A 26353-nucleotide genomic window follows, 5' to 3' on the forward strand; every position below is an offset into this window, starting at 1 on the left:
CTTTCACTTTCATTTCAAACCTTGGTGTGGAGGATGGTTACAGTGAGAAAACCAAAACAACAGAGAGAATGAAAGAGAAGAAAAAAAGGTGAGGCAAGGCGACGTTAGTTCTGCCACAGGAGGCCAGCAGCCATTCTCCCGCTGTCCCGAGAGTGGATCTTTGAGAGTGACCCCCCACCAAACCTAAACAAAGTCCCCCGGGTGTCAGCCAACGAGAAAAAGCCCTGTGCATGAACATAGGAGTGCGGAGGGGATGGGGGGGTCATTAGTCTCCACTGATTGAGGACTTGAGAAAAAAAGAAGGACAAACTCAAGAGGACAATGTGCAATTACGCCCCTGGAACTACAGCTGAAAAGATTAAGAAAACGCCACTCCCTCCTGAAAAGCAAAAAAAAGCCAGAGTTTGTTATTTCCCCCGTCCTCTCTAATTGCCGGTGGGTTTTAAGGTAAAACAGAAAAGGGATGGCAGTCCTGGGTTAAGGTATGGAGGTGATAGAGAGGAGAAATAAGAAACGGGGGGGAGGGGGAGAGTTAAACAAACAAAAAAAAAAGACAGAGGAAGAAATAAAACAAAAGCATGTTCATCAACCAGGTCAATTAGTGCAATCTGAATCGGCTGGAGTAGCAATTTGCTTTGTCTGAGCACTTTTATTATGGAAATCACTCTGGCTTTGGAGAGAGGTGCATATTTATGGAGCTGCTGATTGCAAGCGTTGTTTTTTCAGCAAGATGGAGAGAGAGAGAGCATGTCTGTGAGAGATCAGAGAAGCAGAGAAAAGTGTTTACAAAAATGAGCATCTATTATTTTTCTCACTTAAAGTGCCATTTTTTCAGCATTCTAGCAGCCAACATGAGGATGAGGATGATGGGAGATGGCCACATGGTGCATGTGTGTGCAAACGGAGATTACAAATTAGCTGGGGATGTTAAAAAACATAAATAAAATCAAATGCAAAATAAAACCTGCTGGCTACTATTGAGTCTGACACATTCAAGCACACATCACACATGCAGATTAAAAAAAATAAATGAAAATATCTGGAGCACATTTCCGCTGTCCTTTGCCAGTAAAGCCCGATTAAAAGCATGCTTGATTGACCATCATTAGCCATGTTCATGTAGTAGGTTGCCAGATAGTAATGGCAAACCGGGCTGCAGAGTCATTTAGCGGTCAATTTCTGCAATAAAATCTGGCATCCGCAAGGAGATGGTGAGGAGAGTGAAGATGTGTCATTTACTTCATGAATTAAGCCATCACGTTTTTGTCACACTATTGACCTACCGAATATACCAGTTTGTCTGTTATTTGACATTATTATTATTTTACTTCAATTATTATATTAAGATATAAAGTTTTACATTCATATAATGCAGAGCTTGCACAATCTGCACAAAGCCACAATATAAACAGCTACCTCCCAAATAACTGTATATAAATACAGATGAAGTCAGAATTGTTAAACCCCCTGAAGTATTAGCCCCCTTTTATTTTTGTACCCCAATTTCTGTTTAACGAAGATACGATTTTTTTTCAACACATTCTAAACATAATAGTTTTAATAACTCATTTCAAATAACTGATTTATTTTATCTTTGCCATGATGAAAGTACATAATATTTGACTAGATACTTTTCAAGACACTTAAAGTGACGTTTAAAGGCTTAACTAGGTTATTTAGGTTAACTAGGCAGGTTATAGGGTGATTAGGGAAGTTGTTGTGTATGAATGTTTTGTTCTGTAGACTATCAAAATGAAATATAGCTTAAAGGGGCTAATAATGTTGACCTTAAAATGGCTTTTAAAATATTAAAAACTTATTTTATTCTAGTCGAAATAAAACAAATAAGACTTTCTTCAAAAGAAAAAAAAAATTTGCAAGCCCTGAAATGACATGTACATTTAGAGTTGTTTAGATTGCAACTATGCAGCCTATTTATAAGAATAGTGCTTATTTTAAATCTTTATAATTTCAGAGATTCAGAGAATCAGTTTCAAACTACAGCTGAACAAATCATTATAAATCAGGTAAGAGACAGGGGTGTCACACACCAGAAGTACTGCTCGGCATCGCGCCACGCAGCACTACGTAGCGCCAAGCATTTCAGAATTCTAAACATAGGTTTCTATCAGGGTACACACCAGCACCGCAAGTCGGCAGCTGTCTGTGGCACCCAGACACAACTCAGGACACTGTTCATATATGTACTGCACCACAAAGCGCCATCTGAATAGTATACTTGGATAGTTTACATGCGAATGTGCGCGTCTGGTGTGTAGTACTTTCAACTGTCCGTGGTGTTGCGCTGATCGGCGCATCTGGTGTGAGCCGTACTTAAGTCGATCTCTCTTTATCGTATTTTGTAGTGCTGTATTTATACCACAGAAACTGATAACCGTAAGATATTAAAGTAATATCAGCAGCTGTACAGCCCCCTTGTGTATTACTCTGCCCACACTAGGATTAATAAGAGATTAAGCAACTCACTGCAATTTGACAAATATTGCAGCTGTTGGACAACATAATGTATTTTTGAGGCCTTTTTCTGGCGAGAATGTAGTTGTTCAGATTACAATATGCATTTTATTTATGAGGACCGGTGCCTGTTTTAAACATTTATAATTTCTGGGAGACAGCGCGTTGGCAGCTATTAACCTGTCATACTGAGCAGTGCAAAGACATTCGGACACAAGATGGTGATAGAGACCCGCAGAATAAGTCCTTTAGAGGGGAAAAAAATTCTGTGTAATTTAAATCATTATTACACAGGTAAGTGACACTCTAATTTAATCTCTCTCTCTCTTTTGCATGTTGTAGTGCTGTATTTATACCATAGTAATCTGGTAATGTTTGCTTTGCTTTGGCTTTTTCAGGGTTAATTATTGTGATATCCTGATTGCAACAGAGAAACACTGGGAAATCTCTGCAGACTGATGGCATTTCACGCTGTTCAGCCTTATAATCTTAAAATGTGAGCAACATTACCTGTTTTGACAATACGCTAGAGAATGTGCATGAATGGTGGAAAGAAAGTAGATCCTCTAAAACAAAAAGGGTTTTTGCGACTCTCTGTGTTTGATTTTCTTTTTTATACACTTGATTATGCCATCAAATTGTTGTATAAACAAAATATCACACTCCTCGCAGTGCAATATGGTTGTATATCAGCACTGGTGAGGGCCACTAAGGCATGCCAACTCACGCCTCCCACAAGTGCAGATACACAAGTGTGCCCTTAAATGTAATTGTGCCCTTAAATGTAATTGTGTTGTTTACAATTTAAATTGTTTTACTTATATTTTTAGATTATATTATAAGTGTAATTGTATTTTTTATAATTTATTTTTAAAACTCTACTTTTTGTATTAATATTATATGTTAGGCACCTAGTGTCTGAGAGTGGCAGTTTTAATTCTCTATATGTCCTATACATGTGGTTGAATTGACAATAACGCTGACTTTGACTTGACATTGATATTGCGTTTATACAACAGATTTCTATCACTGTTTGCTACAGATTATTTCATTTAATTTCAGCTGCAATATAATAAGAATTACTAGCGCTGCCTCATTTGATCTAATTTCTGCGTCCCCATAGAACAATGCTAAAACATGACACATCTTACCCCACTCTCTCTCTCGTGTGCCTTTATTTTCAGTACGGCACTGATGCAAAACTAATACAAAAAGTCTGAAAGGAAAATCTACAGTTGTGATCATAAAAAATAAAAATAAAAAATAAAAACAAGATGAAAATATGGAGTAAAAACAAAAACAGACCATATTCTTTAAAGGTTAGGGGAGAAAAAATAAGCGCAGGCGAATCATTACAGCATGAAATATGAATGAAGCGGCACACTGTGGAACTTCATTACTGTATATAAACTTCAACCCTCCCTGTGAGGGAAAAAAAAAACAGCCAGAAAGTGACTTTCCTCCAGCGCAGGAGGTAATTGTGCCTTCACAGAAGTCGACTGTCACATCCCGTGGGATTAATGATCTCCCACTGTTCTCCTTGCTCGTTCCTCAAACTTGTAACGCCACATTGACTGTAAAACAAACGTGCGGACTTATTTAAATAAATAAATAAATAAGAGTGCGGTGTCAAAGCTACTTACAGCTAGCCAGGTTTCATATTATTACGCACATACAGTACGCCAGTGACGGCTTGGTGCAGTTGCACTACCCATAAATTAAAGTGGCACCAAGCATACTTATTGAAAATCCGGAGGGGAAAATGGAATTACTGAGGGCAATCCGTCTCTGCGCTGCACGCGGCACACGCTAAAGGGGAGGGTAATGGCTTTTTTTTCTCTCCATGGCCGAGGGGGAGCGTGTGTGCACATTTAGGAGGTGCATTATATCCTTCAGGTGGCATGTTCTCTCCGCAGCCCTCAGATGAGCTTTAATGCCACAGCGCAATCAGTATAAATAGCACGAGGCACAGGCAGTAACAAGAGCAAATTTACAGTCAAGAAAACAATGTTTCACCTCCCCAAAAAAAAAAAGGCTACAGTATTGTGAACTTATGGGAGCACGTGGAACCTGCAGAGAAATCTTCAAAGATTTGCACTCATTTTCATTTAATCTACTTAATTACTCATGTATATGTTTGTAAATATACAGTTGAAGATTGAATTATTTGCCCTTCTGTAATTTCCCCCCAATATCTATCTATCTATCTATCTATCTATCTATCTATCTATCTATCTATCTATCTATCTATCTATCTATCTATCTATCTATCTATCTATCTATCTATCTATCTATCTATCTATCTATCTATCTATCTATCTATCTATCTATCTATCTATCTATCTATCTATCTACCTACCTACCTACCTACCTACCTACCTACCTACCTAAACACCCACTGGCCCGCCTGTACGCCCGCCCGCTCATTTATCTATCGATCCATTCATCTATCCATTCATCTATCCATTCATCTATCCATCCATCTATCTATCTATCTATCTATCTATCTATCTATCTATCTATCTATCTATCTATCTATCTATCTATCTATCTATCTATCTATCTATCTATCTATCTATCTATCTATCTATCTATCTATCTATCTACCTACCTACCTACCTAAACACCCACTGGCCCGCCTGTCCGCCCGCCCGCTCATTCATCCATCGATCCATCCATCGATCCATTCATCTATCCATCCATCTATCCATCCATCCATCCATCCATCCATCTATCTATCTATCTATCTATCTATCTATCTATCTATCTATCTATCTATCTATCTATCTATCTATCTATCTATCTATCTATCTATCTATCTATCTATCTATCTACCTACCTACCTACCTAAACACCCACTGGCCCGCCTGTCCGCCCGCCCGCTCGTTCATCCATCGATCCATCCTTCGATCCAACCATCGATCTATCTATCTATCTATCTATCTATCTATCTATCTATCTATCTATCTATCTATCTATCTATCTATCTATCTATCTATCTATCTATCTATCTATCTATCTATCTATCTATCTATCTATCTATCTATCTATCTATCTATCTATCTATCTATCTATCTATCTATCTATCTATCTATCTATCTATCTATCTATCTATCTATCTGTCAGTTTATCATTAAAAACATTTTGCCAATTCAATCAATCCCCATTTTCACTAGCAAATTCTCCATGTTACGCATGATGTAAATTTGGTTTTAACCAGCATTTCACGCTGACTTTAAGGGTTCTGGCTTCAAACTCTGCAGGTTCAATTGCAGGTGATGCTGACCCAGATCCTGGAGACGTACTGAGATCACAAATCTGCTCTTTTACCATTTTGCCCTTGAGCGAGGCACTAAACCCAAGGCTGCTTCAGGGAAACTTGCATTAGCATGCTTAAATCACTTTGAGTGAAATGCATGAGCTGAAATTAAAACCAATGACAGACATGGAGTATTCACACAGACACACTACAAAAACTATTCCTTTTTCAGTCATAAATATCTTTTATCATTCAGTGTCCTTCCATTATTTATCCATATAATATTCATCTAACATCTATCCATTCATCCATCCGACTACCTATCGTTCAATACATCATTTGATCCATCCATTTATCCACCATCTGTCCATCCATCCATCCATCCGTCCATCCATCCATCCATCCGTCCGTCCGTCCATCCATCCATCCATCCATCCATCCATCCATCCAATCATTCATATTATCCATACATTACTATTAACCTATCTTTCCATTATTTCTTTCCATGATCCACCGATCATTCTTATAACATCCATGTATCATTTATTTACTATCAATTTTTCATTCATTCCTTCATTTATTTTCTTTTCGGCTTAGTCCCTTAATCAGGGGATGCCTCAGCAGAATGAACTGCCAACTTACCCAGCATATGTTTTACACAGCGGATGCCCTTCCAGCCTCAACCCAACACTGGGAAACACCCACATCCATCCATTATTCATCCATCCATACACTTATCATTCATTCATTCATTCATTCATTCATTCATTCATTCACCATCTGTTTTTATCCCTTAACCATCCATCTGTTATTCATCTGTCTATCCATAATTTTTAAATCATCCATCTGTTATTCATCCATTTACTATCTATGCGTTAGTCATCCATCAATCATCCATTTATCATTCAACCGTTATCCATCCATCCGCTATCATCCATCAATCCATCATTCATCTATACATAATTTTCAACCCATCCATCCATCTATCCATCCATCCATACATCAATTATTCATCTATCATTCCTCTATCCATAATTTTCAAATCCTCTATCTATCATTCATTAACCATCCGTTTATCATTCATCATACATCTGTTATTCAACCACCATGCATCCCTCTATCTATCATTCATGCATCAATAATTTTCAATCCATCCATCCATCCATTCATCATCCATTTATCCTTTTTACCATCCATCCATTATTCATTCATCCATACACCTATCATTCATTCATTCATTCATTCATTCATTCATTCATTCATTCATTCACTCACTCACTCACTCACTCACTCACTCACCAACTATCTGTTATTTACCCCTTTAGCATCCATCCATTATTCATCCATTTACCATTCATCTGTTATTCATCCATTTACTATCCATCCATTACTTATCCATCAATCATCCATTTATCAATCATTTCTCATCATCTATTATTCATTCATCCATCCATCCATTGTTATCCATCAATACAGCTATCATGCATTCTTTCCGTCCGTCCTTCCTTCCTTCCTTCCTTCCTTCCTTCCTTCCTTCCTTCCTTCCTGCATTCATCAATCATTTGTTATTTGGCCCTTTACCATCCATCCATTATTCATCCATTTAGCATCCATCTATACTTATCCATCAATCATCCATTAATCAATCATTTACCATCCATCTATTTTTCATCCATCCACCCATCCACCCATCCATCCATCCATCCATCCATCCATCCATCCATCCATCCATCCACCTATCATTCATTCATTCATTCATTCATTCATTCATTCAGTCATCCATCCATCCATCCATCCATTCATTCATTCATTCACTATCCGTTATTTACCCATTTACCATCCATCCATTATTCATCCATCCATACACACATCATTCATTCATTCACCATCCATCTATTTACCATCCATGCATTAGTCATCCATTTATCAATCATTTACCATACATCTATTATTCATTCATCCATCTATCCATCCATCCATCCATCCATCCATCCATCCATCCATCCATCCATCCATCCATCCATCCATCCATCCATCCATTCATACATACTTACATAAATAGACATCCATTCATCAATACACCTATAATTCATTAATTCATTCATTCATTATAATTGATGATTGTTGAATTTTACCTGAAATAATTTCCAATGCATGTGATGCATGTTCCACACTGAGCAACAATCAAAGGTTTGTCATATGAATCTATGCCTGAATGAAATCCTGTAAGAAATCCAGAGCTGTAGGGTCTAATCTAAGAACACGGCCAGCCGAATGTGTCTCCTTCAGTCTGATATCACCAAACAATGATGCAGGGTCCTCTGTCAAACACAAGGTCAGTGGCAGCTGGATTTTAAATTGACCCGTGTGTGTATGTGTGCGTGTTTGTGTGTCTACACGATTGCAGTGTTTACGTGGACAATCAAATCTCTCTAAGCGGCCAGCTTCTCTGTCATCTAGACTCGTTGTAAGCTTTCTGATGAGTTGGCTGGTCTTTCTGTAGGGCGACTGGCAACTATCCAGAGAACCTGAGCGAGCCTTTCTGCATTTGGTTGAATGGAGGGAGACAGGCGACTTTGAGACAGAAAGTGCAGGGACGAGGAGTCCTGCTCTGAGGGCCGAGCCTATGAATTGTGAATGTGAAAAACCAGTAACTTTGCCAAGGATGAAGGAAGGGCATCTGAGGACATTCACTCATAGCTCAGATTGGCAAATGCATGACGAGTGCTGACGAGTAGCATTAATAGCATTTATAAATAGATTTGTGCATAAGCTCTGTATTTATTTTGCAACATTGGAGACAATTGCGAAAGCTGAGCTAATAAAAGAAACGTTGCTCAGTACTGTAAATACAGTGCTCAGCATAAATGTGTACACAGATCTATCTTTTAAATTAATATTTTTCTACAGGATGCTTTACAATAATATATGTGCATATACATTAGATTAGTCAGTATCAACGTCGAAACTAGAAAACAAAAAACGTAAGAATTAGTACAACCAAATTACAGTTTTTATCAGTCGCTTTGGTGCATTTCTCACAACACTATTTACATTTGCACAACAGATAATACATTAATCAAAACAGTTAGTCATTTGTGCACATCATAGTAGCAGTTTCTCATTCCTTTCAACAAATTGCAGATGCTTTTGGACATGCATTAATTGCTTTCATACAACTCTCTGCTGTTTTATAACATTATTATTTGCGTATGTCATGTCAGTCAAAATTAACTAAACTTGTGAATGCTGAATAGTCATTCTATATGAAACTAATAGTCATCATTTCATTACTTGAGTCATAACATACACACGTTGAACGAGTTGTCAAAATTGGTCAAGCAAACTTAAAATAATCTTTTCAATCTTTTTCCCCCTGAAAATAAACTTTTTCCCTCTTCTAAACTGAACAATTTCATGAATGATTTACAGACCTGTGTATGTTGTAGGTTCAGTTACAAATATGTAATGTGATATTGTGTACAGTTGTGCACAACTCTATCCAAAGGGAGTTTATGTTTGTTGTAAATAAGGGTGTGTTTATTTATTTGCACAATGCTGTGAATAAATTAGAATTGCAAAGAGCAAATGCAGTCAAAATGTGAAACATATTCAGTGTCTTTTACTCAGACACCTCACTAAATGCAGTGATGTTTAACTTAGCTGTAGTTTTCAAATGGATGTGCAAATAGTATATAGTTCTGTCTTGAGCATTTTCAGGAAGTGTCACCAAAACATTTTTGCATCGGAAAAAATGTACGGAGTAAACTGTCATAATGAAAACATGACAAAGCCATTTGACTATAGTTTTCATAAACAATGGTGTCAGGACTTTTCATCTTGATGACACTGACACTTTCATTGAGCAAGCCATCCATTTTGAGCAAGTGACACGCTATTGCAGGTTATAAAATAGGTTTTGCAGTTTGTCCTAATTGTTTTGAGAAGTGCATTAACTGTTGTGCAAATGTAAAACGTGTTGTGAAAAATGCACCAAAACGACTGAGAAAAACTGTAATATGTTGAGCAAAACATATATTAAATACATTTGAATAAATAGGAAAGGGTTATATCGCTGGTGATCATGACAGCATGTTTATCGGCTGTTTAACAATAAAAAAAAAATAACTAACGAGTCATCTCAAATTATTCTCAAATAAGTGATATTCTGAAATACACTGTAAAAAATATTTATAATTCTGTGATTCATGTTTTTATCTTTTACTTCTCCTTGCATTATGGGACCTTGATCTTTTTTCCAACAACTTTAAACCTTGAAAAGTAAAAAAGTTATTTTTATTGATATTTATAATATAGTTTAAAGTGATTTAATGTCTGGGTTGGTGTTGTATATAACACAAAAAATTATAATAAACTGCCAGTACATGTTCTTTTATTTTACAGACTTTTTTTCTCTATTTATTACGTCCAGTGATGGAAGTAACGAAGCTATGAAAAAACAGAGTTACTAACAGTGATACTTTTTTCAGTAATGAGTAATCAAATGAATCATGTTTCCCTGTTACAACACTGTTACCTTTACTGACAATAAAATGAGCATTACGATAATTGAGAACACTAAAGCGGTTTTATGCGAGCAGCGTCTCTCTCAGCCAGGGATGTATTAAGAACACATTGGGCCATGGGGCTATAGCAAATCCAAGGACCACATTTTATTTTTTTTTTACCTCACAATAAATATATATATAAATATATTTATATATACATATACATATATATATATATATATATATATATATATATATATATATATATATATATACAGTTGAAGTTAGAATAATTAGCCCCCTTTTGATTTTTTTTCTTCTTTTTTAAATATTGCCCAAATGATTTTTAACAGAGCACGGAAATTTTCACAGTATGTCTGATAATATTTTTTCTTCTGGAAAAAGTCTTATTTGTTTTACTTCGGCTAGAATAAAAACAGTTATTAATTGAAAAAAAAAAAAAAATTTGGGACAAAATTATTAGCCCCTTTAAGCTAATTATTTTTTCGATAGTCTACAGAACAAACCATCGTAATACAATAACTTGCCTAATTACCATAACCTGTGTAGTTCACCTAATTAACCTAGTTAAGCCTTTAAATGTCACTTTAAGCTGCATAGAAGTGTCTTGAAAAATATCAATTAAAATATTATTTACTGTCATCATGGCAAAGATAAAATAAATCAGTTATTAGAAATAAGTTTTTAAAACTATTATGCTTAGAAATGTGCTGAAACAATCTTCCCTCCATTAAACAGAAATTGGGGAAAAAAAAAACAGGGGCACTAATAATTCAGGCGGGCTAATAATTTTGACTTCAACTGTGTGTGTATATATATATATATATATATATATATATATATATATATATATATATATATATATATATATATGTATATATATGTATATATATATATATATATATATATATATATATATATATGTATATATATATATATATATATATATATATATATATATATATATATATATATATATATATATAAGCGAATGAAAAATGAACATACAGTGCAGTACACACTATTTGCTTTATAATTCACCCTCTCTCACACTTACACATTCATTTAATTTCATTTTCTTGTGGCCTTATTTATCAGGGGTAACAGCAGAATAAACCACCAACTATTCCAGAATATGTTTTACGCTGTGGATGCACTTCCACTTCCATTCTCACCCATTACTGGGAAACACCCATACACACTTACATTCACACATATACTATGACAAATTTAGTTTAATCAATTCACCTATAGCGCGTGTCTTCGGATTATGTGGGAAACCGGACCAATCGCAGGAAAACCACGGAAACACTTAATAATAATAATAATGATAATAATAATAATAATAATAATAATAGTAATGATGATAATAATAATAATAATAATAATAGTACCAAAAAAGTGAGCTGGCTATAGATGTAGGATGTGGAAGAGCATGATTTGAGCCACAAAAAAGAAGAAGAAAAAGAAGAAGAAATGTGGCAGCTGCTGCAGAGTAAATACAGTAAACGTCTCTGACCTGCGAAGGCAAGGATTGAAGGGAAAGTTGCTGGGCTCGTCTCATTGTTTGCGGCTCTGAATGCGACTCTACCATTCAATGCACCCGCCGCGCAAGTTTAACATATGAATGGGAAACTTTTATGCCCTGTGAAGACCATACGCTTGCTGATAAAATGGCTGACAAAGCTCATCCCATAGTCAAAACGACAGATACCACACTGCTTTCCACAAAAAAAAAAAAAAAATGCCCACCGTGGTGGATGATTTGAATGCCTATTGTGATTTTCTTTTCGAGATCCCTCACTCAGGAACACACTCTCTGCTTTTTATTTAAACAGAATGGAAATTAATGTTAATGTTTTTTTTAAAATGAAGGGAAAGAAGAGGTAAAATTGACAAAAAAATGATAATAAATAGACCTTTCTCCCAATTTAAGATACATTCATTTGAGCGAAACGGTGAATGGCTGCTGGCCCCTGTGATAGAAACCAAAGTCTTCCTACAAACCTGCAAGAGAGAAACAGAGGGAGGGAAAGAAAATGACACACAAATGCGCCCTACGAAAAGAACAGATTTGGATCGACGGCTGGTGGGGGAAAAGGGAGGAAGGCAAACCTTTTCACCAGGTCCTTGAAATACAAGCTGCAGGAAGCTAGAACATTTTGGTGGACTTCAAACTCTTTGCCTTCAACTATAATTTTCAGGTCTGTAAACTCTTTCTCTCTGCGCTGCTGGTTCAACTCCTTCAACATCTCTGTAGAACAAAGAAGAAACAGACAATGCCAAGCACGGGTTTAGAAATCGGATTTTTCGTTTTTCGTTTTCTTTTGGAAAAACAAAAGCAGACAGTGGCAAAAATAAATCAGCAGATTGAATCAACATATGCAATGCATTATGGACACGTTAGAAGCAAAGTAAACATGCACATTAGACATTATTAATACTCAGACACTTGAATATTTCACAGTCCATAAGAGACGATGAGCGAAAATATATGTATTACATCATATCCAACGCAGACTTCATGTTGATCATATGACTAGTAACATGTGCACGTGGCTTGATGCCATATTGATCGTTTTTTAACATTGCATTCGAGAACAGAAGACATTATATAGCTAATGGTGATTATTGAGTGTATAACAACCTTAAAATACTGTTCTGTATTTGTTACATGTTCACACCATATCATTTTGATATAAAAACAAATGCTAAAAAATCATTTTAAATACTGCCCTTCGGTATTTCTGTTCAGTTCACAAACACTGGATGCCAAGAGTTCAAGCTTCAGAGTAAAAAAGAAAAATAAATCATTATATTTTTGGCCAAAAGCAAGGGAAAATTTTTTTTACGAAAGAGAGGGAAACCACATCAGATGCGTTTTAAAATAAATAAATTATTGTGTGTTAAAAATAATGTTCTGTATTTTTTCTGTTTTCCAACAGACCGTCTCATTTCAATAGAAAAGCAAATGTTATAAAAGCATTTCAAATACTGCCGTTCTTTATTTCTGTTCAGTTCACAAACACTTGATGCCAAGAGTTCAAGCTTTGGAGCAAAAATAATAATAATAATAAAAAATCATTATATTTATGTCCAAAAACAAGTGAAATATCTTTTAAACAAACAAAGTAAGGCAAAAAAGAGAGAAAAAAACTACATCAGATGCGTTTTAAAATAAATAAATTATTATGTGTTGATGAAATGTTCTATACTTGTTACATGTTTTGTTATCCAACAGATCGCCTCTTTCGATAGAAAAACAAATGTCAAAAAATGATTTCAAATACTACTAATCTGTATTTCTGTTCAGTTCACAAAAACTGGATGCCAACAGTTCAAGCTTCAGAGAAAAATAAATTATTATATTTTTGGCAAAAATCAAGCAACATATCTTCTAAACAAACATAAAGCAGAAAGCGAGAGAAACCACATCAGATGCTTTTCTTAAAAAATATGTTCAATTCACAAACATCTTCACCAATACATTACATCCCAATGTTTTGATCTTCGCTATAGAAAATAAGAATAAAACGTATTACGCTAGTAGCACTGATAAGAAATTTATACAGTGATTCAGATTAAATATGCAACCCAGACTTCATCTTGAACGTTTGACCTATTTGAGTCATATCAGTGTGCAAAATAGGTCATTATAATAATAAAAATACATATATGTATGCATGTATATCGATATATAATTTTATTCAACAGCCCACATGTATATTTTTTAGTACTGCTTTTATACTTTTAGGCAAAACATATTTTAAACAAACAGAAACACAAATATATATATATATATATATATATATATATATATATATATATATATATATATATATATATATATATATATATATATATATATTTATTTATATATATATATATATATATATATATATATATATATATATATATATATATATATATATATATATATATATATATATATATATATATTTATTTATATATATATATATATATATATATATATATATATATATATATATATATATATATATATATATATATATATATATATATATATATATAGTTTGTTTTTTTTCGGCACCAATAAAAGCAGTTTTTAATTATTTGTTTTATTTCGGCTACAATAAAAGCAGTTTTTAATTTAAAATATATATATATATATATATTAATGTCAATATTATTAGCCCCTTTAAGCTATGATTTTTTCAATAGTCTACAGAATAAACTATTGTTATACAATAACTTGCCTATATACCCTACCCTGCCTAGTTAACATAATGAACCAAGTTAAGCCATTAAATGTAACTTTAGGCTGTATAGAAGTGTCTTGAAAAAGTAAAATATTATGTACTGTCATCAAGGCAAAGATAAAATAAATCAGTTATTAGAAATGAGTTAAATAAATACATTAATATATATGCACTTGCACAAAGATGGAATATTTTAGGAGACAAATATTTAAAATACACATTATTTCAGTGTTCATATCAAATTATAATTTGACATGCAAAAAAAGTATGACTCTTGTCTTAAATATCCCTGATTTTTGTTTTTTGAATTATTGTTTGGTTTTAATAATAGAGTCATATTAACAACCAAAACATTGGATGATACAATAAACAAGGAAATAAATAAATTTAAATCAAATAAAACAAAGAATACTAGTAATAAAATAATAGTAAAAAAACAGGGTACGGAGGCAAACTTATCAAAATTTTAATACATTTACAAAGTCTTTATAAAATTTCACTGTTCACCCTTTTTTTTTTTACTATAAACATTTTGTAATGTAGTAATCAAACAATTTAAGTCACAAAGTAAATTCTGCAAATTGGGTAATGATGAAGAAAATGTACATATGTGAATATAATATTTACCCATTAAAATACATAAATTAGATTTTTGGTAAATAATAATCTGACTGCTACACTGAATGACATTTGATGACTTTTTGATGACTTTTCTAAAGACAAATTAAGATAAACAATTGTTTTGCTCAGAAACAAAATACCACAGCTTAATCTAGTAAAAATTAAAGAGTACTACAGTATTTATTACAGTTTATCAGTTCACTATAGTTAATGATACAGTATAGCATTCAACAAAGTGTTCCGAATATTATACAGCACAATACACTTTAATGTGATCTGGCTCAAAAACACCATAGTATGTACATGTACTAGAATGTATTTTTTATGTGAGAATATCTGACAGTTTGATGTGTACGTCTAACAGGATAAATGAAATCTAAAGCTTTATTACACTTTTAATCCTTTTGGGTCTTCAATGTTTATGAAAATATAACCCTATCTCAGCATTAAATGAATATTCCACCAGATCTCGCCATCTATTTAACATGTTTACCAGAATTATGAGAACGTTCACACACAATCAAGTCTGAACGTGGAGAAAACAAGCAGCAGCTGCGATCGTGTATGTGAATGTATGTAAATAAATGAGGCATCTGACAGATCCTAAAGCCCAAGGAGACGAGCAGCGAGAGCCAGCCCCGTATAATGAGGATCTATAAAGTGATTCTGACAACCGGACCTCGCAAAGTAACCTTAACAGACAGACGGAGAAAGATCAACAACTTCAGGCAGTCGAACACAGTAGACAAATCACAGCAACAACAACAACGTAGGCAGCCATCTTGTCTGTTTAGCAAACGCGCTTTTGGAAAACCAGCATTAGCTCGACCGCGCTAACAGCTAAAACATCTTTAGGCTAGAATGTACTACAGTATTTTTTATTTGGGTATATCTGATGGTGTGATGTGTTTGTCTAATAGGATAAACTAAATCTAAAACTATTACACTTTTACTCGTTTTGGGTCTTTAATCCATCTATTGAAATACAAAACATCTGGTAAACAAAGAGAAAAGACATAAAAAAAAGTTGCATATTTTTTTATTACAAAAACACTTGTGCATAAAATATATGGAATATCCTAGGAAATACATACATAAAATACTTTTTTTTCAGTGTTCAAACCAAATTACAATTGACAAAATATGACTCTTGTCCTAAATATCCATGATTTTTGGTAAATAAACCAAATTGTTACACTAAATTACATGTTTGGGGGATTTTTCTATAAAATAAATTAAGTTAAAAATACTACTATTACTAAAATATTACTATTATTATTATTTTTTTTTTTTGCTCAGAAACAAAAAAAAAAAACACAGCTTACTGTAGCACAAATTAAAGTATATTACAGATGGAAAAAGATCAACAGCTTCAGACAGCCGAACACAGCAGACAAATCACAGCAGCAGCAACAACAATGTCTCTTGTCTCTTTAGTAAACACGCTTTTGAAAAACTAGTATTAGCTGGACCACTCTAACAGTTAAAACATGTTCTAGCGATTAAAACCCTCTGTATTACCAAAATTACACAACTATTTCCATGTTAAATACGTGTTAAATATTCACCATCAGCTATTTTATGTTTTATTTTTTGCCTCAGCAATGTTAGCCTTGATGGTAATGTACAGTAAGAGTGTATTTTAGCAGTCTAATGGTCCAAATTTTTAATATATATATAATATATTATGTATTTTTATTTATATATATATATATATATATATATATATATATATATATATATATATATATATATATATATATATATATATATATAATATAATAAATATAATATTTATATATATATATATATATATATAATAAATAAAAATAAATATATATATATATATATATATATATATATATATATATATATATATATATATATATATATATATATATATATTTTTTTTTTTTTTTAAACTAGAAATTTTTAAGACCATTGTTAGATAAATCTTTGACTCAAAATAGGTTAAATGCTAAAGAATTTTTCAAATGGCACGGATAAAAAAGATTTTATTTGCCCTATCAAAAAATGTGTAATGTAATACACTTAATAATATAATCAATTAATTTTTTAAAAATATTTCTTAGCAAAATATTTTGAATAGTGTTTAAAAACAAGCAAGCTCTACTTGTATACACTTTTCCCCCCGACATAAACTTTCTTTAAAATAGGAAAAAGAATTAACAAATGTTTTCAGTTGTGTCCTAAGCAGTAAATATACATGGAGAACTTTTAAACAAAAGTAATTGTAGGGAAAATAATTTAACCATTATAATAGTCAAAATGATCTTTTTAAATAAAAAGTTGAAAGTTTTATTGAGATGTATTGCTGGTGATTGTATGAGTTTTAGCCAGATTGGGTTGCAATACATGAACAGAGGAAAATTAAGACATGTTTCAAAAAGATTTAAGAACACAATATTTCAGTAAATTTAAGACTTTTAAGGCCTAACATTTTTCTTTTGAGATTTAAGAGATTTTAAGACTTTTTAAGACCTTGCAGAAACACTTGTAAGTGTTTATTTTGCTGTATACTTTATACATTTGTATAAAAAAATTATAATAATAATAAATGCTTTTCTTACTTAAGAGTTTGGCCATAGGAGAAGAGGTCATGCCTAACTGAGCCTGTTTTCTCTGAAGGCTTTTTCCCTTCACTTTTGTCAGTTGGTGAAGTTTGTTGGTTGCCACTGTCGCCACTGGCTTGCTTGGTTTGAGACTTGTGGAGCTGTTCATAGATGGATTTGCTCTTCAATGTTTGGTCTTTCAGCTGTGAAAATGAAACCACACTGAACTAAACTAAACTGAACTTCAACTCTGAAAACTAGACTGATAGTTTCAGTTTACTAGAACTTCTATGTTTAAGCTTTGACCTACATTGTAAAAGTGCTATAGAAATAAACATGAATTGAATTGATCTGAAAACGGAGAGATTTCATCATGTTTCTAGTCCAAATATCTATAAAAAAAAATGAAACCAAAAAGCATTTTCTAGAAAACCAAAAACTATTGTCTTGTTTGAAGAAATAATATGGCAAAATGAAGTGAGTTTCTCCTTAAAACAAGCAAAATAACCTGCCAATGTGGTAAGCAAATTAATCTTGTCAAAAAAAAAAACAAGATTATTTTGCTTACCTCATTAGTTTTGATTTTGCTTGATTTAAGGAAACTCATTTTTTACTTATTACTACATAAAACAAGATAATATTTTTTGCTTTTCTAAAAAATTCTTCCTGATTTAAGAATGTTTAGATAATTAGACCAGAAATAAGACAAAAACTTTAAGAAAAGCATTTTTGCTGTGTGCTGTAGATTCCAGTTACAGTACATATTTTTAAAGTTTATTTTCACAAGAATTAAATGTTCCTCCTGCACTGAAACATAAATGTCCACTTCAGAAGCTCTTACATAAACAACACTATAATTCATGTCTGTATTAAATACAATGTTTTATTATCGTTTAAAAACTGATTAAAGTGATAAAAAGAGTGATAAAAAGAGATTCACAAAAATACCATCTGTAAAAGCTTTGTGTCGAAAAGAATGAAGAAAGAAACAAATTATTAATAATTATTATTATTAAAGTAATATATCAAATCTAAATTTAAAAATAACAGTATACTTAATTACTCCCAGGGCCATAAATATCAAAGTTGTTATATAACCGCGCTATATTAATGTTTCATAACATCTAGTTTTTTTTAAAGGATAAGCTGTTAGCCCAATGCTCAACTCCCAATCTGGAGGACCAGGAAATACACACATACACTACGGACAATTTAGTTTACCCAATTCACTTATAGAGCATGTCTTTGGACTGTGGGGGAAACCGGAGCACCCGGAGGAAAGTCATGTGAACATGGGTCTGTTTTATATTTTGCTTTTGGTATGGTTGTGTGCTTCGTTTGTGCGCTTGTCTGAGTTTATTAGGTGGAGCTTACGAATGGCTTGCCCGGATTGGATGACAATGGTGACGTCATTGGGCAGTCCCTGCATACATTATAAGCCTGAGGACAATGGCGGCTATCTTTCTCTCTCTCTGTCTTTTCTGGCTGGTTGTGCTCCGTGCATGCCAGGATCGCTCCGCTAAGCGATCTTTTCATTGTTGTGTTTTTGTTAACTTTTAATTCTTTAGTATTCGTAATGTGTTAACAATTTTGCTTAGTTTTCTTGTTGATTTTGACACTTTGTTTATGTTTTTAGCAGGTAGTGGATAATAAACTTCATAGTCACATTTAGTTATTTATTTAGTTCAGCAAGAGAAGCAGTGGCCCGGACGATTCAACTGTTTTTATTCTTTTTCACGGGAGCTAGGTACAGATCAATAATCAATAACAATCAGGAAATCTGAGGGCCCCCAAATAATAGCCTAGAAGTATAAACTATACCTATAAATCATGGAGCAGTCCAGCAGTCAAATTAGGCAAAGATTTAGTTTTAAAAATGAATTGTTTTTAGATGTGAATCCATTTTAGTAAAACAAACTATTTAAAAGGTTTTACTAGCCTGATCTCACAAGAAAACGTAAGTATTTTACGCTTTGTCAGTTTAGTATGGCCAGAATTGCTTAGGGCCCCCAAATTACGATTGTAAATCCACTCCTGGCTAGGTAAGATCTCTCCTGGAAGAACAGCTGCAGTCAGGGAGCAGTTATTGTTTAGTTACCCTACCTGTCTATTTTTATAAAAAAAAAATTCTTAAGGTTGACGTAATTAAGATCAAATATCAATTTGCCAAATTGAAGTGTCTGTGTATTTTACATGTTTGGCTCAAATCCTGATTTCATTAATTGAGACAGTTTTGGACTTTGGGCTGTAACAGTACAACAACAACAACAACAACAACAACAACAACAACAACAAAAACAACAACAACAACAACAACAACAACAACAACAACAACAACAACAACAACACTACTACTACTACTAATAACAATAATAATACTAATACTAATATTAATAATAAATTTCTTCTTCTTCCTCTTCTACTTCTTCTAATTATTATTATTATTTAAATACTGTTCACCTGCAAAGTGATTTAGATAATTTACTGTATTTATATATTATTTATATGCTGTCATAGACATCACAATGTTTATATCAGGAATAAAAATGTACTTATGTTTATGATTTGAATGTTTGTAACACAGAAACTATACGAGGTTAGAATTACTAAAGAATAGTATTTAATATAATACTATAGTAATTTAGGTCCCACTTTATATTAAGTGGCCTTAACTAATATGTACTTACATAGGAACTAATAGTTTGTTACAATATACTTAGTGTAATACATGTATTTACTGTGTACTTATGCTTGATTAAATACATGTATGTATTTACATCTGTATTTAACTTTTGTAATTACGTTTGTAAATACACTGTTGACCATCCCTTACACCTTAACCCACCCTTAAACCTACCCATGCCACCAAACCTGTCCATAACCCAACCTCTATCCCAACTTAAAAACACCACAAGTGTTCTCAAATACATTATAAACACAGTAAGTATTTGTTTTTTTATGTAAGTAGATAGTAGTTAAGGACACTTAATATAAAGTGGGATCGTAATTTATAGTAAATACTATTTTTTTTTTAAATCACCCTATCATAAAGTACTTGGATTTATCTGTTGTGTAATTTTACAGTTGCTATAGCAATGACTATACACACACAAACTACCCAACACTCAATTTATTTATTTTTTTTTACAACTAGGATATATTATACTACAACACACCACAGCTTACAGTAGTAAAACCAAAGTACACTACAGTATTTATTAGTTCATCAGTTCACTATAGTTAATATTACATCAGTGCTTTCTTGTCTTTTTTCGAGTAAACTAATGCATGTTCTGCAGTACTGTAAACAGACACGGCATCATTTAACTACAAATCTGAATTATAAATTCTGAGCACAACTGAGAAGATCCAACAGAAGCTAATTATTAGCAACGATGCGCCATTTCTGAAATCAATTGGATCTGCACAGCTAAATCTAATGGAACAGCATTGTAAACACATCAGCTAAATGAACAACTACGCTAAATCACACGCACACACACATGCACACGCACACAAAACAATAATGGGCACCCTGAGCCTCAGCGGCCATTCAGCAATACAAGCCTAAACTCAAATGAGTCTGAAATTACACGGACAAAAGCAGATTTACTCATTCTTCAACTGGTTCACAGTTGTTTGTGGTTTACAATTAATTAATAAATAAATGAGGAAATAAATGAGGCTTTTTAATTGCTGGAAAACCATTAAAACCACGCATTTTATTACGATCTGAATGATGATTGACAAGCAGAAGATTACGGCAGTTTACGTGTTTGTTTATTATTAATATTTTAGTTATTTGAATATTTAACCAAAAGCAGTTGGTCATACTTTACAATAAAGTTTATTAGTTTCATGCATTTACTAACATGAACTACTGTAGGAACAATTTATTAATCATAATTCAACAGTTACTAATTCATTATTAACATCCAAATTCATGCTCGTTAACATTAGTTAATGTATTTCAATTAACAACTGTATTTCTATTAACTAATGTTAACTAACATGTACAAATACTGTGGTAAATGTATCCTTCATTGTTTGTTGATGTTAGTGTAACTATGTAACTAATACAACCTTATTGTAAAGTGTTACCAAGCAATTCAATAATTCAACTCAGCTAACATTTCCAGTAAAGTTTTGGTTGTAGCTTTAGAAATTCGTTGATGTCTGTGCGTGTGTGTATCTGTGTGCGCGCACTCTTGTTTGTCATTTGGAGACAATTAAAAGAATGAAAGAATAAAATTAAATTCAGAAACTGCAAAGAAATTTCACAAGCAATTTATAGCAGCAAACTGCATAAAACCAGAATTATGGAGTTTATATACATTTTTGTTAAATGTATCTATTTTTAAAAATGCTCAAGTGTAAACTATAGTTTATATAAAATTGTACATCGCTGCAGGTCAATTAATAATAACAGTCATATTCAGTGTTTACTTTATAAAAGATAAAAAAAAAGATGAAAAATTTATTTGACAAGTAATTTCTGACATTATATTATGCTAACTGTTAAATTGTAAAAATTGTAAAACTGTAAAAATATTGATTTTGTGACACCAGATTAATAAAATATATTTTTAAGTAACTATATATATTGTTTCATTCTAAAATAAATAATTTTAAAAAGGATAAATAGAATAAAGAATAAAATTACTGAAAAATATCGCAGACATTTCTAGCAAATTTCATTATTACAACAAAAAGGCAGCACACTGAATAAAACATTAAATTATAAAGTATCTAATTTGTATTCAATTTACTGTACTCCATGTAAACACACACACATAAAAATAACTTTTTTTTTTTTTACAAAATGTAATTAATGAAAATGAAATTATTAATTACATTAAAACTATATACAATAAATATAATATATAATAATAAAATGTAGTTTCAATAATTATAGTTTCTTTTTAAAAAAGGAATTAAATAACTGAAAAAATAGCAGAAAATTCCAGTTAATTTCAATTACATCGAATGAGCAGCATCGTAAAATGAAATAGTATTTTCATGTAAAATGTGTTAAATTTATTGTACTCCATGTAAACACACAAATACACAAATGTATATATATTTTTAGAAAATATAATTAATTGAAAATAAAATGTTTTTTATTATTCCATAAAATATATTGTTTTTTTTTTAAGTGTATTAATTTATTTCTTGAAATACTCTCCTCGTTAATTATAATCTCAATAAATAGCTGATTAAAAATAAAAAAAATATATATTGATTTAGTCACTCCAGATTAGTCATTTATGCATTCATTTTTTTTCAGCTTGGTCCCTTTATCCTTCAGGGGTCACCACAGCGGAATGAACCACCAACTTATCCAACATATGTTTTACACAGTGGACGCCCTTCCAGCTGTAACCAAGTACTGGGAAGCATCCATACACACTCATTCATACACACACATACACCACGGCCAATTCAGTTTATTAAATTCTAGCGCATGTCTTTGGACTGTGGGGTAAACCGAGCACCCGGAGGAAACCCACGCCAACACAGTAATCACAGACCTTCTTGCTGTGAGGTGACAGTGCTAACCACTGAGCCACTGTGCCACCAGATTAATATATATATATATATATATATATATATATATATATATATATATATATATATATATATATATATATATATATATATATATATATATATATATATAGATATATATATAGATATATAATATATAGATATATATATATATATCCATATATGGTCACACTTTACAATAAGGTTCATTAGTTAATGTTTATTAATGCATTTACTAACATGAACAAACATTGAACAATACATTTACTACTCTATTTGTTCATGCTAGTTAACGTTAGGTAATGAAAATTCAGTTGTTCATTGTTAGTTCATGTTAACTCATGGTACATTAACTAATGTTAACAAGCATGGACTTGGATGTTAATAATGCATTAGTAAATGTTCAATTATGATTAATAAATGCTGTACATGTGTTGTTCATGATTAGTTCATGTTAGTAAATGCATTAACTAATGAACCTTATTGTAAAGTGTTACCATATATATAGCAGAAAACGAATAGGCAGCACACTGAATTAAATGTGAAATTATGAAGCATCAAAAAAATAATATAGTATTGTCATCCTAGCTGCCGGAAAAAAAAAAAAACGTAACATAACGGCCATTAAATTACAGACATTTACTGTAAAAAAAAAAAAAAAAAACAGATGGTAAATTACTGAAATTTCCTTACATTTAAATTTGCGGTAAATTTCTGTAATTTACCATCTGTTATTTACAGTGAATGTAAGCATCATAGCTGCCGGAAAAAACGTAAAATAAAGGATTTTTTAACAGTGCATGAAAACTCACACAAATTACTTTTTTTTTTCAAACAAAGTGGATTTTTTTTTCATGAATTAGATTAAAAGTGAATTAATTAATTTCTTGAAATGTTCTGCTACCCATAATCATAATAAAAAAACTAATAAAAAATTATATGAACAAATAAAAGCAAATAATTTATAAAAAATAGCTGAATAATCTGCTTTCCAACACATACAAAAATAAATATTTCTATATCAATTTCACTGCAAAATGCTTTAAACACCAACAAAAATCACAGCTAATCCACCACAAACCCTTCTTCACCAATTACCAACCCCAAACCTGAACAAATTGCTCTATATTTTTATCAGTAACGCAATTAAACCTGCTGCAGATCACACACATTTCCTTTGCGCTGTTTTTTCTGTGTGTATATGCAGATTTGTGAATGAAGGTTTTGTGAATCTCAGCAGGACGACATGCTTTTCACCAGCAATCCTTCACACATACGCACACATATACACACACAGATAGACAGACAGCAGGAACTATAGCTGTCTGTCAGTAAACAATGGTTCACCTCCAAGGTCGCCGTCCGGCTGGAGAAGCTGAAGGAAAAGCTAATTACGCGGAGCAGCGGAGGGTCGAAACTCAGCCATCATTAGCACTGGGGCCACCAAACATCACACACTGCATTTCAGGACACACACAAGCTAAATTACAGTCCGTGTTGCGCATCTAATGTGGAAATAATCAGCCGTTTTGTAGAAAAGTCAGCTATAGGTACTTTGTTAGCAGTGAGTTAATGGTAAAAATATGAAATTATTACAGATTTATAATGTGCATGATTTAAAAAGTATTAAAAAATAAACTAAAGACAAAAATATTAAGTTGAGAAAGGGAAAATTTATAAAATTCTGAAACGTTACATTTAAAATGAAAACCGAAAAGTATGTTACAAAATATTCTATTACTGTCTATTATATTATATTATATTATATTATATTATATTATATTATATTATATTATATTATATTATATTATATTATATTATATTATATTATATTATATTATATTAATTATTACTATTTTTATTAGTAGTAGTAGTAGTGGCGGTTCATTTTGCTGTGGTAACCACTAAAATAGAGACTAAGCTGCTGAAAAATAAATGAATGAGTGGTAGTAGTAGTAGTAGTAGTAGTAGTAAAAATATAAAATAATAAAAAAATGGAAAATGACAATATTTCTAAAACGTTTAAATGAAACAATCAAAAATATTTCTAGCTAATAAAAAAATATTATTCATATGCTGGGTATATGCCTCAAATTAAATGACTTAGTAAATAAAGACATATAAACAATTTATGTAACATATTACAATTGACAAGAGACAAAATAAAATAAAATAAAAACTAACAAATATAAAACTAAAATGAAAAACAAATTAATAGAAACTAACTTCATATTTTACAATACAAAAAATATAATAATAATAATATTAATAATAATAATAGCTATTTAAACTACAACAAAAATAATAGCAATAATAATAATAATAATAATAATATCAATAAAAGCAATAATAATAATAATAATAATAATGATGATAATAATAATAAAAACTATAATAATGATATAAAAATATTTTATTTAACTTGTGCCAAAATGGCAGCACAATAAGTTTAAGATCCAAAATTAGACACACATGAAATATCGCGTATAAATGTACACAAAATATTCTAACATGATAACTCTGCATTTCATTCCATTATGATAATAATGATCAAAGCCTTTTTCACATTTAAGGTGTTACTTAATAGGGCAAAAATAGGAAAAAATGGTACCAAACTTTACTCAAGAAACAGTTCAATATAAGAATTGCGTGTACTATAAAAACAAGTATAACAAATTAATTATAATTGCAGTGTGAATGTAATGGGGAAATCATTAGGAGTCTCTCAAACTAGTATAGCATGTCTTATGTGTATAGTTAAGTATCCTATAGTATATGTTAGCTATATAGGTAGGTTTTTTAATAGCTCTTATGTCTAGTGTTGTGTTTGTATATATGATTATTTAATGTAGCACTGTTGTCCTGTGAGACATGACATTTTGTTCTTCTGTATGTCCACACATGTAGAGGACTGACAATAAAAGCTTGACTTGACTTGAAACGTGACCTAATTTCTTATTTTTAACACAATAATATAAACAACATGTTATAGGGTGATTTGGTGTTAGGATAATTGATTAAATATGTTGTTTTTTTGCCATTTTGTAAACAAAACACTTTTACTTTTCATTTATTTTATTTGTTAATTCCTCAAATTTAGCTTTTCAG

At 31.8% G+C, this 26353-nt stretch overlaps 1 protein-coding gene across 2 annotated transcripts in view; it reads right to left on the reverse strand.

Moving 5' to 3' along the window:
- Positions 1–26353, reverse strand: part of klhl29 (kelch-like family member 29) — a 611610-nt gene that overhangs the window by 179865 nt on the left and 405392 nt on the right. The window contains exon 6 of one of the 2 annotated variants that reach the window (XM_087298739.1): positions 12379–12517. The exons of the other annotated variant lie outside the window; for it this stretch is intronic. Coding sequence (XP_087154865.1) covers positions 12379–12517 — 139 coding nt within the window. The remainder of the gene's footprint in view (positions 1–12378; positions 12518–26353) is intronic. 2 annotated transcript variants of the gene reach the window in all.

The sequence above is a fragment of the Danio rerio genome, chromosome 20, assembly GCF_052040795.2.
Source record: "Danio rerio strain M-AB ecotype USA chromosome 20, GRCz13ab, whole genome shotgun sequence".
Taxonomy (NCBI): Eukaryota; Metazoa; Chordata; class Actinopteri; order Cypriniformes; family Danionidae; genus Danio; species Danio rerio.